Source organism: Xenopus laevis, chromosome 6L (genome assembly GCF_017654675.1).
Source record: "Xenopus laevis strain J_2021 chromosome 6L, Xenopus_laevis_v10.1, whole genome shotgun sequence".
Lineage (NCBI taxonomy): Eukaryota > Metazoa > Chordata > Amphibia > Anura > Pipidae > Xenopus > Xenopus laevis.
The window spans coordinates 139,531,590-139,548,026 of NC_054381.1; the positions used below are offsets into that span (position 1 = coordinate 139,531,590).

The following is a 16,437-nucleotide window of genomic DNA, read 5'->3' on the forward strand; positions in this document are numbered from 1 at the left end:
ACAGCGCTTGTGGCTTATGCGCATGCGTTAAAGCGTCAACCCATGTGGAGCTTGGAGTTACGCTGAAGGTGCTTTTAGTTGTGCCAAGCACTAGAGCTGTAAGGATGGCTGCAATCGTCAGGAGGATCATCAGCACTGCCAAGGCTCCTGCCGCTATCGGACCCTACAGGTACCATCTCTTATTGTGGCTGATCCCCAGTCTACAACCCTGTTATATATTTGTTTATTTTCTTCATGAACAGCTTCGTTCCTTTAGCTAATGATATGTATGGATTCATATGTGGCCATTGGGGTTAGAAGTTATATTTCCATTTTTCCTGTGGCTGCTAGAGACCTCCCTACTTTGTCGTGCAATTTCTGTCAGATGGGAGTTGTAGTTCAGTAGCAGCTGGGAGGTGTAGTTCAGTAGCAGCTGGGAGCTGCAGTTCAGTAGCAGCTGGGAGCTGCAGTTCAGTAGCAGCTGGGAGCTGCAGTTCAGTAGCAGCTGGGAGCTGCAGTTCAGTAGCAGCTGGGAGCTGCAGTTCAGTAGCAGCTGGGAGCTGCAGTTCAGTAGCAGCTGGGAGCTGCAGTTCAGTAGCAGCTGGGAGCTGCAGTTCAGTAGCAGCTGGGAGCTGACAAGAGGGATTATTACAAACCAACCTGGGATCCTAATCATTTACAGTTTGCAAATTATTTGTGGACTGGTTAAAGGGCAAGCCAACCCCAAAATAAAAATTTGCCTAATTAAAAAAAAAAAATAATAATTATAAGCAACTTTCCATTGTATAATATATTAAAAATATCAGTGCTTTTAAAGTTATTTGCAAAAACAATTCCTATTGAAAGCAGTATTCGCTTAAAGCTGGCCATAGATGTAAAGATTTTTAAAAGATCTTTTCGTTATCGTTAGACCAATTTTATCTTGAAACGATCGTTTAAATGTATGATTTGCCCATCAACTAAAAAGACCATTTCAAGCGATGTTGTCTAGTTGAAGCCAGGAAAACCGAGGGTAGCTGCCTGCTTGGCCCTGCAAACACAGATAGATTTCACTGGGACCGATGAAAACAATTTTTTAAACTGGCCGATCAATTTTCTGACAGATGTCTGACGAAAAATCGTAGAATGCACGATTCCCACTAATCTCACGATAATTTGATGGATTGGTTGGATTGCACTAAAATCGGTCATTCCATTCACCAAAGAAAAATCTTTGTGTCTATGGGGAACTTAACTTCTGGTTGTTACATTTTAAACAATATTGCAAAAGTCTTAATTCCCCAGCAAAGACAGGTCTGTTAATCAGCCGCCTTGTCTTACATTGTATCAACAGTTTGAGCCATCAGGGCAGAGAATAGAAAGGGACAAACATTGTTTTCAATAGCAATACATATACAAATAATTTAAAAAACATAGAAAATGTGTAATGAATGTGTATTGCAAAGTTGCTTATAATAATGTTTTTATTTTATTAGGCAAATTTTTATTTTGGGTTTGACTTGCCCTTTAAGCATGCATAGAGCTAGCTGGAGATTCACAGATATACTGTATATGGTAACATTTCTTCAGTACAGTGTACTAAAAAATGCATAATAATCTATAAATCCAACAGAAATGCAAAATAATAATCTATGCCATCCTGAAGGCTGCAAATCCTGACGGGTGGTTGCTATAAAGGCACAATGTTCCCATAGATGGAGGTGAAAGTTACCAAATCACTTGCTGAAAGTCAAAGGGGGATATGTAGTCTCATAAATGCCAAAGCATAGCAGCCAATCAGATAATTGCTTTCTTTTTCTAACTGTTTAGTAGTCTTATTATTTCTAATTGTGTTGGGCACTCTTAGAGTTCTTACATACGGGCATTTGGACCCGTTCAACCTGTTTTCCGCTTGCCTGCCTCTTTGTGACTACAAACAAATAGAACAGGCTGGGTGGGGTATGTTTCTTTCTTCCTCCGTCCCGTCCCCCCCCCACCATACACCAGCGATTGTAGCAGCACTCTCTGGGACTTCTCAAGAATTGCTTACTTCAAGATTTCAGTTAAAAGTATCAATTTTATTTAGATATCGGATTACAAAAAAAGAGTCTGAGGTCTGACGCGTTTCATGTCTACGCACTTCCTCAGAGACCTAAACCTTCATTAGTATGCATGAAATTTAAATTTAAACCCAAAGTAGTATTTTATAGAATGCTAATTCTAAGCAACTTTTCAATTGGCCTTCGTTTTTTCTTTTATTGATAGTTTTTGAATTGTTTGTCTTCTTCTGACTTTCCAGCAAATGTTCTGTAAGGCTACAACATAATTGTTATTGCTAATTTTTATTGCTCCTCTTTCTATTCAGGCCTCTCCTATTCATATTCCAGTCTCTCATTCAAATCAGCGAACGGTTGCTAGGATAATCTGCATCCTGGCAACTAGATTTTTGAAATTGCTAACTGGAGAGATGCTGAATAAAATGCTACATAACCCAAAAACCACAAATAATGAAAATGAAAACTAATTGAAATTGTCTTAGAATGAACCAGTTCTGGGCCCATCAGTCCTATAATATATAAATATATATGATGATATAATATATAAGACATTTTTGACATTAATGACACAAGACATTTTTTGATTGATTTTTAATAAAGGAGGATGTATTCACTGGCCTATTTTTGTCTCTAACTTGTCTTAACTGGGCATAATGTTGTTCTTTTCATGACTAGTAGGTTTATGGGATTCTTTATGGTTTGGCAATTGTAGTGCCTTTTGTTCACCTAGGGTAGCAGACTGTCCTGTTTGCCATGCCTAAAGTATTACCCCCAAATATGACACACAGGGAGACTTCAAAGGGATACTGTCATGGGAAAATGTGTTTTTTTTTTTTTTTTTCAAAAGGCATCAGCTCCAGCAGAATTCTGCACTGAAATCCATTTTTCAAAACAGATTTTGTTATATTCAATTTTGAAATGTGACATGGGGCTAGACATTGTCAGTTTCCAGCTGCCTCCAGTCATGTGACTTGTGCTCTGATAAACTTCAGTCACTCTTTACTGTAGTGCTGCAAGTTGGAGTGATATCACCCCCTCCCTTTTCCCCCCAGCAGCCAAACAAAAGAACAATGGGAATGTAACCAGATAGCAGCTCCCTAACACAAGATAACAGCTGCCTGGAAGATCTAAGAACAGCACTCAATAGTAAAAGTCAAGTCCCACTGAGACTGATTCAGTTACATTAAGTAGTTGAAATAACTGCCTGCCAGAAAGCAGTTCCATCCTAAAGTGCAGACACAGGTCACATGACTGAGGCAGCAGGGAAACTGACAATATGTCTAGCCCCATGTCAGATTTCAAAATTGAATATAAAAAAAAAAATTTGAGAAATGGATTTCAGTGCAGAATTCTGCTGGAGCAGCTCTACTAACTGATGCGTTTTGGGAAAAACATGTTTTCCCACGACAGTATCCCTTTAAGATTCAGTTGAAAAGTCCTTTTGTGGTAAATCATGTGGAGCTTTTGGATTTTTTTTTACTTTCTCTTAATACGTTCAGGTGTGTCTGAGCCTTACTGCACAGCTCTGTATTGGTGACTGTCAGAGAAATGGTTAATCTAAAGCTCCAATTATTATTATTGCATTTAAAACAATGGGAAAAGCAGAATTGTGATTAGTAGAAACAGAGGAATAACCGTGGAGTTTATTTGCACTCGACACAAGGATCCAGTGATAGGACGGGGCCTCTGCTCACCTCGCTGGTTAACTCCTTTTAGTCAGTAGGTTTCAAAGGTTACAGCTGCCGCCCGAATCCCATGTTCAGGATTTGAAAGCAGAAGCTTCCAGGCAGATCATGTCTTTCACATTAAGGCGAATTGTGTATACACCCAAAGCACCCGTTCGGAGGGATGTGTACAGGTAGGGACTTTCTAAATATTTAATAAAATCTTCTAAAAATGTATGAGCAGGCACTGCCAGGGCTACAGTAGAATTAGAAGGCTCAAAGCAAAGGAAACTTGCCGTGGGATCCTATGGAATGAAAGGTGCAAAATGCACGGTGTACAGTACTGTGTTAAGGCAGTAGTAGGAATAGGAACAGGTATAAGAAGGTAACATTTTATATCATTGTTGGCGTCCATCAGTCAGACTTGGCTAGAGCTGCTTACGTTAGTGTACTAAGCCAAACGTCACCCAGCAAATCAGATGATCATACTGCCTCCAGCTGAGTGTGACTGACAAATACCAACATGTGCAGAGAGGTTTTCTGTATCAGTTCCCCAAGGTATATCTAGTGCTGGGTGGGCCAAATAAAAAATATATATATTTTTTTTAATACTGGCAGTGCCCATATAATTTTAAAGTTGTTCGCCTTACAATAAAGAGATAATAGGAGATGCTTTTATTAAGAATGTGGCACTCTAATGCCCCTATGAACACCACCCCTGAATATCTACACCTTAAGTCTGCTACAAATCGTTTAAACATGAAATAAACCCAACAGGATTGTTTTGCCATCAATATGAATTCATGCAGCTTAAGTTACCATCAAGTACAGGTATGGGACCTTTTATCCAGAATGCTCGGGACCTGGGGTTTTCCTAATAACTGATCTTTCTGTAATTTGGATCTTCATACCGTAATCAGGAGTGCCCACGCTTTACTAATGCGGGGTCTACTTTTAGTGATGTTGTCCCATTATGATCTACATCCATAAAATAATTAGCATTCTGTTCCATGGAAAATATTAATTAAATATTAATTGGTGAAAAAAATTATATTGATTATGTAACCGTAACATAATAAATATCTGAATGAAAATCATGAAATAAGAGGGTGATATAGACAAGCTGGTTGTTGTTGACAGTGTCTTGAGATCGTCCGACCAAATTTCAACTTTTAGTCACACGCTCACGAACTTCTTGGAGGCGATGAAGAATTCCAAAAGAGCTTTATTTCGCATAAGTAAAACATCTGATGTGTTTCGTGTGCTCCCACACATAGTCAACTATGTCAGCTATGAAATGGTTTTTATATGTTAATATTTGAGATTTTTGAGTTCTGCAGCTTTTTATTCAGCAGCTCTCCAGTTTGCAATTTCAGCAATCTAGTTGCTAAATGACCCTAGCAACCATGCAAAGGATAGGGCCTGGATAGAAAGATGAGTCTACATATGTAATTATTATGCAGTGGTTCCATTAAAGCACAATGTATGAAAGAACACCTGTTAGTTAACTATAGCACATGTTGGCTTCAATTCCCATCAGCACTCGTTCATCCAAGTTAAAAGGAGGTGTTTCTGTGGGTTGCAGTTCTGCTGGAGCTCTGGCTGCTGTAGTGCTATGTAGCAGGAATCTTTATATTAACTAGGGGTTGTGTAATCATATATTCCTTGCATGAGGAAATAGCTGATGGCAATTTAGTTGGGTTACACAAAAGTCTTCTGACTTGTTTGTTCTCTAAATATATACAAACACAGGGGGTGGTGTTCTCTTCATCCAATCAAATCTGAGCCTGACTGGTCCCTCCCGCTAGTAATCTATACATGTGCTGCTGGTCTGTTCCAAAAACTGACACCCTAGCATTCCCAAAAATATATCTGCAGGGTTATTGAGTGCTAAAAATAACAATCCTTGTGTTCTCATTGCCAGTTGTGCCTGCCCAAAATGCCATTATACAAAATAGAGAAAAGCAATTAATCAAATTTATATCTAGACTGGTATAGGCAAGTTATTTGAAGCCGATCAGGAATTTTGCCTGGTCGGAAATGGAATATCAAACATGTAGTTCCAGGAACAATCTCGCGTGATATTTTTTTAAATATTTTTTATAGAGGCAAAGCAAGTGACAAAACTCACTATACTGCATTGTGGTGTCAGACCCATACATTTTCCAGTAGTCCGTTGTGAAAAAAATCCCATTCATTAAGGGGGTTATTTACTAAAATCCCAATTTATCTCATTGTTTCAATAAACAAAAGCTTGACCAAACTCCCATCCCCAATTGTGTCTTATTTATTAATAAAATAACTCTATTAATTGGATTGGTAAAAAATGCTATAAAATCGAGCGAAAAACTTGAATCATATGATTTTTTCTGACTTTTTTGTCACGATTTGCGAGATTTTTTTCAAGTAGGTTTTTGCCAGAAAACCTCAAATTTATTGGATTATTGGGCTAAACCCAGAGCAGACCACAATATCTTCCCATTGACTTAAGATGGTCATAGATGCAAAGATATGATTTTTGGACCGTGTGTGGAGAGTCCCAACATTTTTCGTCCGGCGGAGATCGGTCGTTTGGTCGATCGGACAGGTTAAAATATTTCTGTCGGCTGCCGATAATATCTCTGCGTGTATTGCCGATCGTACGATTTTCAGTGGTCACCAGGTTTTGTCAGACATACCTTTCGTACGATTGCTGTCAGGGGCAGAACATCGGCTGATCTGTTCTTTTACTGCTTTATTTGGTCTGAATGGTTAAAGGCAGGTCAGGAGATGGGGAAGTCCGATTGTTCGAGGATTCGAATGATCAGATTTTTGTATCTATTCCCAGCTTTATACATGACCCCAGCAGGTCTGAGATGGCAGATTTTCGGATTCTAGCCTTTTGCAATATCAGGGTATAATAAATCTCAAAGTTTTTTTCCCCACAAAAAATTCGGAGTTTTTGACCCAAAAAGCCTGACCAGATAAATTTGAGGTTTACTAAATAACCCCCTTGATGTACTTGTACGAACCTTGCACTTCCATTTAGTTGTGCTCACGCCACTGCCTGCCTCCTGTCCCAAATCTTGGCCCCTGTGAAAACCCTGGAGCTAGCACCTCCACAGTACAGTTGCACCAAAATCAGGAGCACATGTTGCTGTAATGAAGGTGGGAAATGCATGCATGTGACACTAGATCTCTCCAAGTTGCCATGTTTATATATTTTGCAAGTTTATTGTGCCTTATGATAACTTCTTTCACTATGTTATGTTTATGTTTTTTTTTAAAATTCTGTTTTTCAGCCAAGCTGTGGTGGTGGATAAGACCATGTATGTGTCTGGGCAGTTGGGCATGGACCCGTCAAGTGGACAGCTTGTGGCGGGCGGAGTCAAGAATGAAGCCAAACAAGTAAGGGCAAGGCAGACAACTGTTCACACTAGTTAATTGCAATTGGTTTTCATTTTTTATTATTTGTGGTTTTTGAGTTATTTGGCTTTTTATTCAGTGACTCTCCAGTTTTCAGTTTCAGCAATCTGGTTGCTGGGGTCCAAATTACCCTAGCAACCATGCATTGATTTGAACAAGAGACTGGAATATGAATAGGAGAGGACATGAATCGAAATGTGAGTAATAAAAAGTAGCAATAAAACAAAAATACATTTGTAGCCTTGCAGAGCATTTATTTTTTTAGATGGGGTCAGTGACCCCCATTTGAAAGCTTGGAAAGAGTCAGAAGTAGAAGGCAAATAATTTAAGAAAACTATAAAAAAATAAATCAATAATGAAGGCCAATTGAAAAGTTTCTTACAATTAGCCATTCTATAACAAAGTAAAAGGTAACTTTTACATGTGAACCAGCCCTTTAAAAATGCAATATATCAGATCCAGCTTGTGGGGAGAGGTTGCTGGAATGAAAATGTGCAAAATTACCAAATAAACATTTTATTTTGCAGTGTCATAATTTGCATTATAGAATTATTGTACTAGGATTTTATTCACTTTTTAAGACCAGCTTAGTTAATGGCATTCAGTGCAGCTTGTTATAAAAAGATGCAGTTATTGGAGGATGAGAACCTCAGTATAAAGCCTATAACTGATTATTTTCACCACTCTTGGTGTTGGAATAGGGCTCAATTGCTGCTTGTCTAAAGTAAAGGCAAATGGTATAATTCATATGTGCAAGCGTTTGGATGCCTTGAGTCTGGTTGATGATAGCTTTTCTAGGGAGAATTCATGGTACAGAGTAGGGAAATCCTGCAGAGATTTTTTTGTACAGGTATGGGACCTGTTATCCAGAATGCTTGGTACATGATGTTTTCCAGATAACTGATCTTTCCATAATTTGGATCTCCATACCTTAAGTCTACTAGAAAATCATGTAAACGTGAAATAAACCCAATAAGCGGGTCTGTTTCCAATAGGGATTATTTATATCTTAGTTTTGATCAAGTACAAGGTACTGTTTTTTTTATTACAGAGAAAAAGGGAATCATTTTTAACAATTTGGATTATTTGTATAAAATGGAGTCTGTGGGAGACGGCCTTTCCATAATCGCAGTTTTCTGGATAACGGTTTTCCAGATAACGGATCCGATAACTGTATGTGTTTGTCTGTAATATAATACTTACCTGAGGTTGGACATTCACCATTGTGACCTTTGGAATGGTTCTTCTTTGTACATCAGCTATTAACTGTGATTTTACTCCCTCCCCCCTCCTCCCTTCCCACACATGTTTTTGCAGGCTTTGGTGAACATGGGAGAGATCCTGAAAGCTGCAGGGTGTGATTATAGCAATGGTAAGCAGCTTTAGCTTTCAGTTCATTCCGAATCCTTCCTATAGATTCTCATTATGCTTGTGGCCTCAGTATGGCAGCCTCCACCTCTCAGTCGCTAACACCCCTGGGGGCAAGATACATACAGGTGCATTTTTACTGCATTCAAACCGTAAAAACTGATAAGGAAGAGATATATTTATGGGAATATTATTGTGCTTTTTTATGGCAACTTAGATTATTGCCATAACACCTGCACTTACTCTCTGGGGTCGACCTCCATTATTGGCAACGAGCATGTGCTTCCATTGGTATTTACCTCACTTGGAAAGGAGGAGGAAGCACCAAGGGAAACCACAAGATAAATGAATAAAGGGAAAACATGGGGCTGTCACCTAAACTGCACAAAGGGGCAATACTGTGCATTGTTAGCCTGATGAACCCACAGACCAATGGGATGGTTACATTGCAGGTGACCATTAAAGGAATTGTTCAGTGTAAAAATAAAAACTAGGTAAATAGGCTGTGCAAAATAAAAAATGTTTTCAATATAACTAGTTAGCCAAAATCGTACAATAGTGATGGGCTGACACAAACTGGATCACGCTCCAAAAATAGATTTATCTATATATATCCCTAGTTAGCCAAAATGTAATGTATAAAGGCTAGAGAGATTGAATGTCTAACAAAATAGCCAGAACACTACTTCCTGCTTTTCAGCTCTTTTGGTCTCCACTGATTGGTTAACAGGCAGTAACCAATCAGTGACTTGAGGGGGAGGTACCTGGGCTATAACTGTTTAAGCTCATCATTTTAATCCATCTTAAAAGTACATGGTGCCATACATTTATTCTTTGATTCTTTACCTAAAATATAAATAAGGCTTATGCTGTGCTGAAACCTCTTCTTTGGCCAGTGCTGGATCTGCATAGCATGTAGCAATGTCGCCTTCTCTACTTATTCACCATCTCAAGAACAGAATATACTGTTCCAATCCCAGGTTGTATACCTTACAGCAACTGCTGGTCTCTAACTAACTAAGCTGCAGATCTACAATATGTATATTATCACGGACACCAGTTCCATCTGGTGTGTTGTAATCATTCCCAAATACATTCAGGAATTCTCGTTGTCCCACTGTCACCTATGAAACATATGGCATCAAGTTGTGATCCTCTCCAATTTCTTTGGGTTAAAATACCTCCGAAAAATGGCAGACCAGTCCTTCTCAGCTTTGCACTGGTCCTTGATCATCTTCTCAATAAAATATTTGGTTTTCCCATAAGGGTCGGTACATCCTCCAACAGGATGGCTTTCAGCTATATGTAAATAATTGGGATCACCATATACAGTAGCAGAACTGCTGAATACTATATTCTTCACCCCATGAGCTGGATGGTGCCTGGCAGGTTCATACAGCAGTGGTTTCTGTACGGACTCCCCAACTGGGGAGAATTTGTGCTTGCTAAATAATTTGTCCAAAGCAGCACGGTTTAACATATCCACCTCCTCAAATTCAATTGTCTTCCCAACAATTTCCTCCACTCGTTGCAAACTCTCTGGTATATTGTTTGCACCCGGATTGCATTGTGGAAGTTATCATTGACTACAGGACTGTATCCAGCCTCCAGCAATTCTAGCACACAGTGACTGCCAATATATCAACCACCTCCCGTTACAACCACCTTTCTGTTCATGATCTTGATAGGCTCAGCAAATCTTTCCAATCACTCCGCTTCCAGATAACCTCCTGGCTGAATGCTGAGGATCAATTGCAAACTCACTGAACAGTTATGTTCTATGTGGCCCCCTTTAGGGCTAGTCCACACGAGGAGATTCGGGGAGATTTTGTCGCCTGGCGTCTAATCGCCTCGTCTTTTGCGCGACTATCTCCCCGAACTGCCTCTGCGGTTTTCCCCGTAGGCTACAATGCAATGTCGCCCAAAGTTGCCTCAGGAGTTACTAACTAACTCAGAGTTAGAGAGCTGAAAAGCAGGAAGTAGTGTTCTGGCTATTATGTTACACATCCAGCCTTTATACATTACATTTTTGGCTAGCTAACTATATTAGAAACGTTTTTTATTTTGCACAGCCTATCTACCGTATTTTTTTTTTAAAGGTAAGTTTTATTTCTCATTTTGAAACACACACAACAATCATACATACAACGAATAAGTACACTCGCAGATTAAACTGTACAAGTTAGGCAGGAAGAAAATATGGCACAGGCTATCACCAAGCATAACACAATGCAGTCATTGAGAAGGGTTGGGACCCTCGAGGATATGTAGGATAGAAAATCATGAAGGATTTCATAGGAGGAGATGGACTCTGCTAATACTTGCTATAGAGGGGTCGGGTCAATGTCATTCCACAAGCCCCAAATTTTATCAAATTTTGTTGGTGTTCCCCTAACTTCGTAGGTGAGCTTATATAGGTGTACTGCTTTGTTAACCAGTTGTATCCACGCATTGAGAGAGGGTGAGAGGTTACCCATCCAATGAAGGGCTACAGTTTTTTTTGCATAAAAAAGTAGGATACGAAAAGAGATTCGAGTATATTTAGCTGGGATTATGTCTTCTAGAACCCCCAAAAGGCAAACTGTAGGTGAAATTATTCTCGGGAAGTCAAGATTATCTGCTAGATAGTTTACGACTTGTGTCCAAAAGCTCAATATGTAGTGGCAGTCCCAGATCTATCTACCGTATTTACCTGGTTTTTATTTTCACACTGAACTGTTCCTTTGTTTTGTCCAGTCAGGCTGACAGTTCATATAACTGAACCACAGGGACCCAAGAGAGGCTTCTACTATTCTTCACTTCCTTATCTGCCGATGCATCAGGAGAATAAATTTTGAAATACCTAATCAACTGATATCGATAGTACAAAGATATCGGTCAGGACCGCTGCCCCAGCATGCAGTAGTATAGCCAACATCATTGTGGGAAGTTTTGTTGGGCTTTTGCAGTTGCCCTTTGAAGTTTGGGTTGTGATTAAAAATCCACCAAAGTATAAGAAATACTCCATTTAACAACTGCGAAACTGGATTAGTGTTTTAAGGGTATATTATACTGATATATATTCTTCATTCTTTCAAAACTATTTCATTTCAGTCGTGAAAACAACGGTTTTATTGGCTGACATCAATGACTTTAATGATGTTAATGAAATCTACAAGCAATGTAAGTACTGCCGAGGATCAAGGTGTATTTTTAAACATTCTGGGCCTCCCTGTGCTATGCATGCAACCCACAATCCCCCTGTACGCACATAACCCCATACACATTACAAGTATGAGATTTGTTATGAGGAAACCCATTATCCAAAAAGTCTATCTTCCATAGACACCATTTTATCAGAATAATCGAAATTTTTAAAAACGATTCCCTTTTTCTTTCTAGAATAAAACAGTAGTTTGTACTTGATCAAAACTAAGACATAATTAATCCCTATTGGGAGTAAACCCAGCCTATTGGGTTTATGTAGACTTAAGGCATGGAAAGACCCATTATCCGGAAAACCAGAGCATTCTGGATAACCGGTCCCATACATGTAGTGTGGGTGTGAGCAACCTGATTGCAGACAGGGCCTGTCTCCTCTCTCTTTATGTAGCTTTAGCATGTGAACTTGAAGTGACAAATAAAGTATGAGGATTTATATTTATTAATATAGGTATTTAATTGTACCAGTGCAGTTCCCATATCAACCCATATAATTTGTTTTGATCAGTCTACTGCAAGTTAAAAAAAAAAAAGAAAGCACAGGTTTCTAGAATTGATGGTAAATCACAATTAATAACTTTTTTCCTTGCTCTGTAATGACATTTTATATAGTGACAAAAATTGTTCTTCAATGTGAATTTTGAACTGAAATGAAAAACCTTTTGCTAAAATTTTCACTGTAATGCTATTTATTTTGTGTTCAGTTTTCCAAACCAATTTCCCAGCAAGAGCAGCGTATCAAGTTGCTGCACTGCCACGGGTGAGTACTTTTTTTTTTTTTTTTTTAATTTGTATGAAATCATTGACTTGAGTCAAAAGCTGAATGTATTTACTTTATGGGGGTTTTCTGTGGGTGGTGGTGGGGAATGTTATGTAATTGTGAGTATATCTCACAAATATGTCACTAATGGTATAACTAGAAGTTACTGGGTCCCAAAGCAATATAATTTTAGTGACCTCCTTAAAGGGATCCTGTCATCGGAAAACATGTTTTTTTCAAAATGCATCCGTTAATAGTGCTACTCCAGCAGAATTCTGCACTGAAATCCATTTCTCAAAAGAGCAAACAGATTTTTTTTATATTCAATTTTGAAATCTGACATGGGGCTAGACATTTTGTCAATTTCCCAGGTGCCCCTAGTCATGTGACTTGTGCCTGCACTTTAGGAGAGAAATGCTTTCTGGCAGGCTGCTGTTTTTCCTTCTCAATGTAACTGAATGTGTCTCAGTGGGACATGGGTTTTTACTATTGAGTGTTGTTCTTAGATCTACCAGGCAGCTGTTATCTTGTGTTAGGGAGCTGTTATCTGGTTACCTTCCCATTGTTTTTTTGTTTGGCTGCTGGGGGGAAAAAGGGAGGGGAGTGATATCACTCCAACTTGCAGAACAGCAGTAAAGAGTGATTGAAGTTTATTGGAGCACAAGTCACATGACTTGGGGCAGCTGGGAAATTGACTATGTCTAGCCCCATGTCAGATTTCAAAATTGAATATAAACAAATCTGTTTGCTCTTTTGAGAAATGGATTTTAGTGCAGAATTCTGCTGCAGCAGCACTATTAACTGATTCATTTTGAAAAAAAATTTTTTCCCATGACAGTATCCCTTTAACTTGTAAGACATGTTTTAGAAACATATAGATATATCTTATCAGTCAGTGCCCCATTGGGTTCCCTATACTTCCTGGGCCCCACAGCAGTCATAGGTTCCAGCTTTGTTTGTCACCATGCTGTATGCAAGCTTAGTCATTGATTGCCCCAGCTCTTAAGTGAATAAGACCTTTTGGGTCCCAAGTAGGGTTGCCTCCTTTTCTAAAAAATTTTACCAGCTGGTGGGGGGGCAGGAACAAAAGGGGGCAGACTGTGATGAAAAAGGGGGCAGAGCCACGCACAGTGATGCAAAAGGGGGCGGAGCAACAAACACGATGGTCAGAAGCCTGAAAAAAAGTTCTGAGCAAATTGGGGGCGGGCAAAGGGCTTTTTTTTTTTTAAAGGGATACTGTCCTGGGAAAAAAAATTTTTTCAAAATGAATCGGTTAACAGTGCTGCTCCAGCAGAATTCTGCACTGAAATCCATTTCTCAAAAGAGCAAATAGAAGGAAAAACAGCAGCCTGCCAGAAAGCATTTCTCTCCTAAAGTGCAGGCACAAGTCACATGACTTGGGGCAGCTGGGAAATTGACAATATGTCTAGCCCAATGTCAGATTTCAAAATTGAATATAAAAAAATCTGTTTGCTCTTTTGAGAAATTGATTTCAGTGCAGAATTCTGCTGGAGTAGTACTATTAACTGATGCATTTTACATTGCCGGTAAATTTGTAATACCGGCCTTGGCAGGTGTTTTACCGGCTAGGTAAGGGGATGATTTATTTTCTGTAGGCCACACCTAACTATAATAGGGAGGAGGCAGTCCGGACTGGCAATCTGCGGATTCTGGCAAATGCCTCTAGTGTTGCTACAATATGCCATACACACTGTTTATCGGGCTAGTTGGGGTCTTTTTGGAATTTTCTGTACTTGAAATGCCAGGGCCTATTTTAAATCACCAATCCAGGCAGGACAGCATGCCAACAGTGTAGTACCACATTTAGAGATTTAAGGTTACGGTAAGGGGAAAGCATGTTGCTTAGTAATGTTCCTGAACAAACCCAAGGCAGGGAAAGGGTTAAAGGCTGCTGTCGACAAAGGAACTTTTAAAGGGGTTCTTCACCTTTATGTTATTTTTTAGTATGCCATAGCATGATCAATTCTAAGCAACTTTTCAATTAGTCTTCTGACTCATTCCAGCTTTCAAATGGGGGTCACTGACCCCCTCTCAAAAGCAAATGCTCTGATTATTGTTATTTTTTTAGTACTCCTCTATTGAATATATATATATATACCAAATATAATACTTTTTTTCCCCCAAAATGCACTTGCTATACAAGACTCCCTTTAGTAGAATATTACATAACATAACCGGATGGGTGTGATGCCAGCGTTTTTTGCTAAAAGGTGGCCATACACTGAAAGATCGCCAAACGAGCGGATCTCTCCCCAATATGCCCACCTTGAGGTGGGCAATATTGGGCTGATCCAATTGTGGGCCCTAGGGCCCAACAATCGGATCCTAACTAATAGCAATGGGCGGTCGGATCGCGGGACCGCATCAACAAATAGATGCGGCTGCGATCCGACGGGATTTTTTGTCCCATCCTATCAAGATCTGGCCGACTTTCTCGATCGGTGAAGCCTGTCGGGGGAGCCCCATACACGGGCCAATAAGCTGCCGACACGGTCTGTCGGCAGCTTTTATCGGCCCGTGTATGGCCACCTTAAAGCTAAATACATGCACATATTATATATACTTTGTTTCCCTTGAATGTGTGTACATCTATGTCCACAGGAATTTTTTTTTTTTTTTATGACTTCTTTTCCATTTTTCCCTGCTTATTTTGTACCTGTCTCTTTAACAGGGAGGAAAAGTGGAGATTGAAGCCATCGCAGTTCTGGGACCGATAACAGAAATTTCCCCAGCATTATAAGTGACTCCTGCTGCTTTCTTCTGGTTATTCCATAACTATTAGTAGAAACTCATTTTTCTCTACATTTTCTAATTGTCTAAATGTTACTGTGCACCAGCCTTATATTGCCGAGAGATGTTTTCTGATTCTGTAGGGCACCACTAAGGGCATTTTGCGACTACTACTGTCTTAATGGTAAAATAAAACTGTTATCTATGCTCTTTATGTCTTGCTTTTCTGCCAGGCTGCAATTACCATTACTGAGAGAGGCACAACAGAGGGTTGTGAATTGTACCCATATCCCAAATGCAGTTTAGCAACAGCCCTAGGTCCATGGGTTGCCTATTACTGAGTATTCTGTAACTGCAACAGCTATGGGCTTTGATGATCAAAGTTTGAAGCCAGTCATACCTTGGAACTCTTCCTGTCCCCTTGACTGTTTCAGTTTTATTGGCCAGTCTATTAAATTAACTGAATAAATATGCACTTGATGAACAGGGTCAGAAACTCAAAATCCTGGTTTCTGTTATTTCTATTTCCTGGAGGTGTCATATTTTTATCTTGGGTTGTTCTGAATTCATGCCATTGCAAAATCAGAAGAAAAGTGATTTCAGAGTTTGCACTTCTGCACAGCAATCGTATAATAGAGATACAGGTGTGAGTTTATCCGGAAACCTGTTATCCAGAAAGCTCCAAGTTATGGTAAGCCCATCCCCCATAGACTCCATTTTAATCAAATAATTCAGATTTTTAAAATTGACCTTTTTTCTGTAGTAATAAAACCATACCCTGTACTTGATCCAAACAAATGAGATAGATAGATAATCATATTGATTTTTAAGTAGACTTGTCTGGAGATCCAAATTACAGAAAGATCCCTTATCTGGAAAACTAAAGGTAGCGAGCATTCTGGAAAATAATTCCCATGTCTGTATTAATCATTGAATGCACTGGAAAGGCCTACAACAGAAAATTAAACCTGATCGAGAACGTTCCCTCTAGTGGTCAAAGCCGAAATTGCAGACAGAAAAAGGAAAGTTCCACGTACTGAGAACAAGCGTTTGTGGGGAAACACAAAAAAACATACTACAAGTTTGCAGCAGAGACATTTTAAGTAAAACTGAATACATGAAACTGATATATGAATTATATATTATACACATTACTGGCCATACATGGGTTGACAATTGCTGCTACTCAACCTGGTCTGTCTGGAACTGCAGCTTCTGATTGGGAATTTGCCAGATATCATCAGAAATGCTGAAAAAAAAGGATGACATGCAG

At 39.3% G+C, this 16,437-nt stretch overlaps 1 protein-coding gene and 1 pseudogene across 1 annotated transcript; one reads left to right on the forward strand and one right to left on the reverse strand.

Annotated features, from left to right (window-relative positions):
- Positions 1–87: 87 nt before the first annotated feature.
- rida.L (reactive intermediate imine deaminase A homolog L homeolog) lies at positions 88–15,373 on the forward strand. The gene is given in 6 exon segments (NM_001091263.1): positions 88–169; positions 6,961–7,066; positions 8,402–8,456; positions 11,546–11,614; positions 12,358–12,413; positions 15,106–15,373. Coding segments are annotated over 6 exon segments (420 nt in total). The 5' UTR covers positions 88–104; the 3' UTR covers positions 15,175–15,373.
- Positions 9,212–10,129, reverse strand: LOC108719352 (annotated as a pseudogene).
- Positions 15,374–16,437: the final 1,064 nt, after the last annotated feature.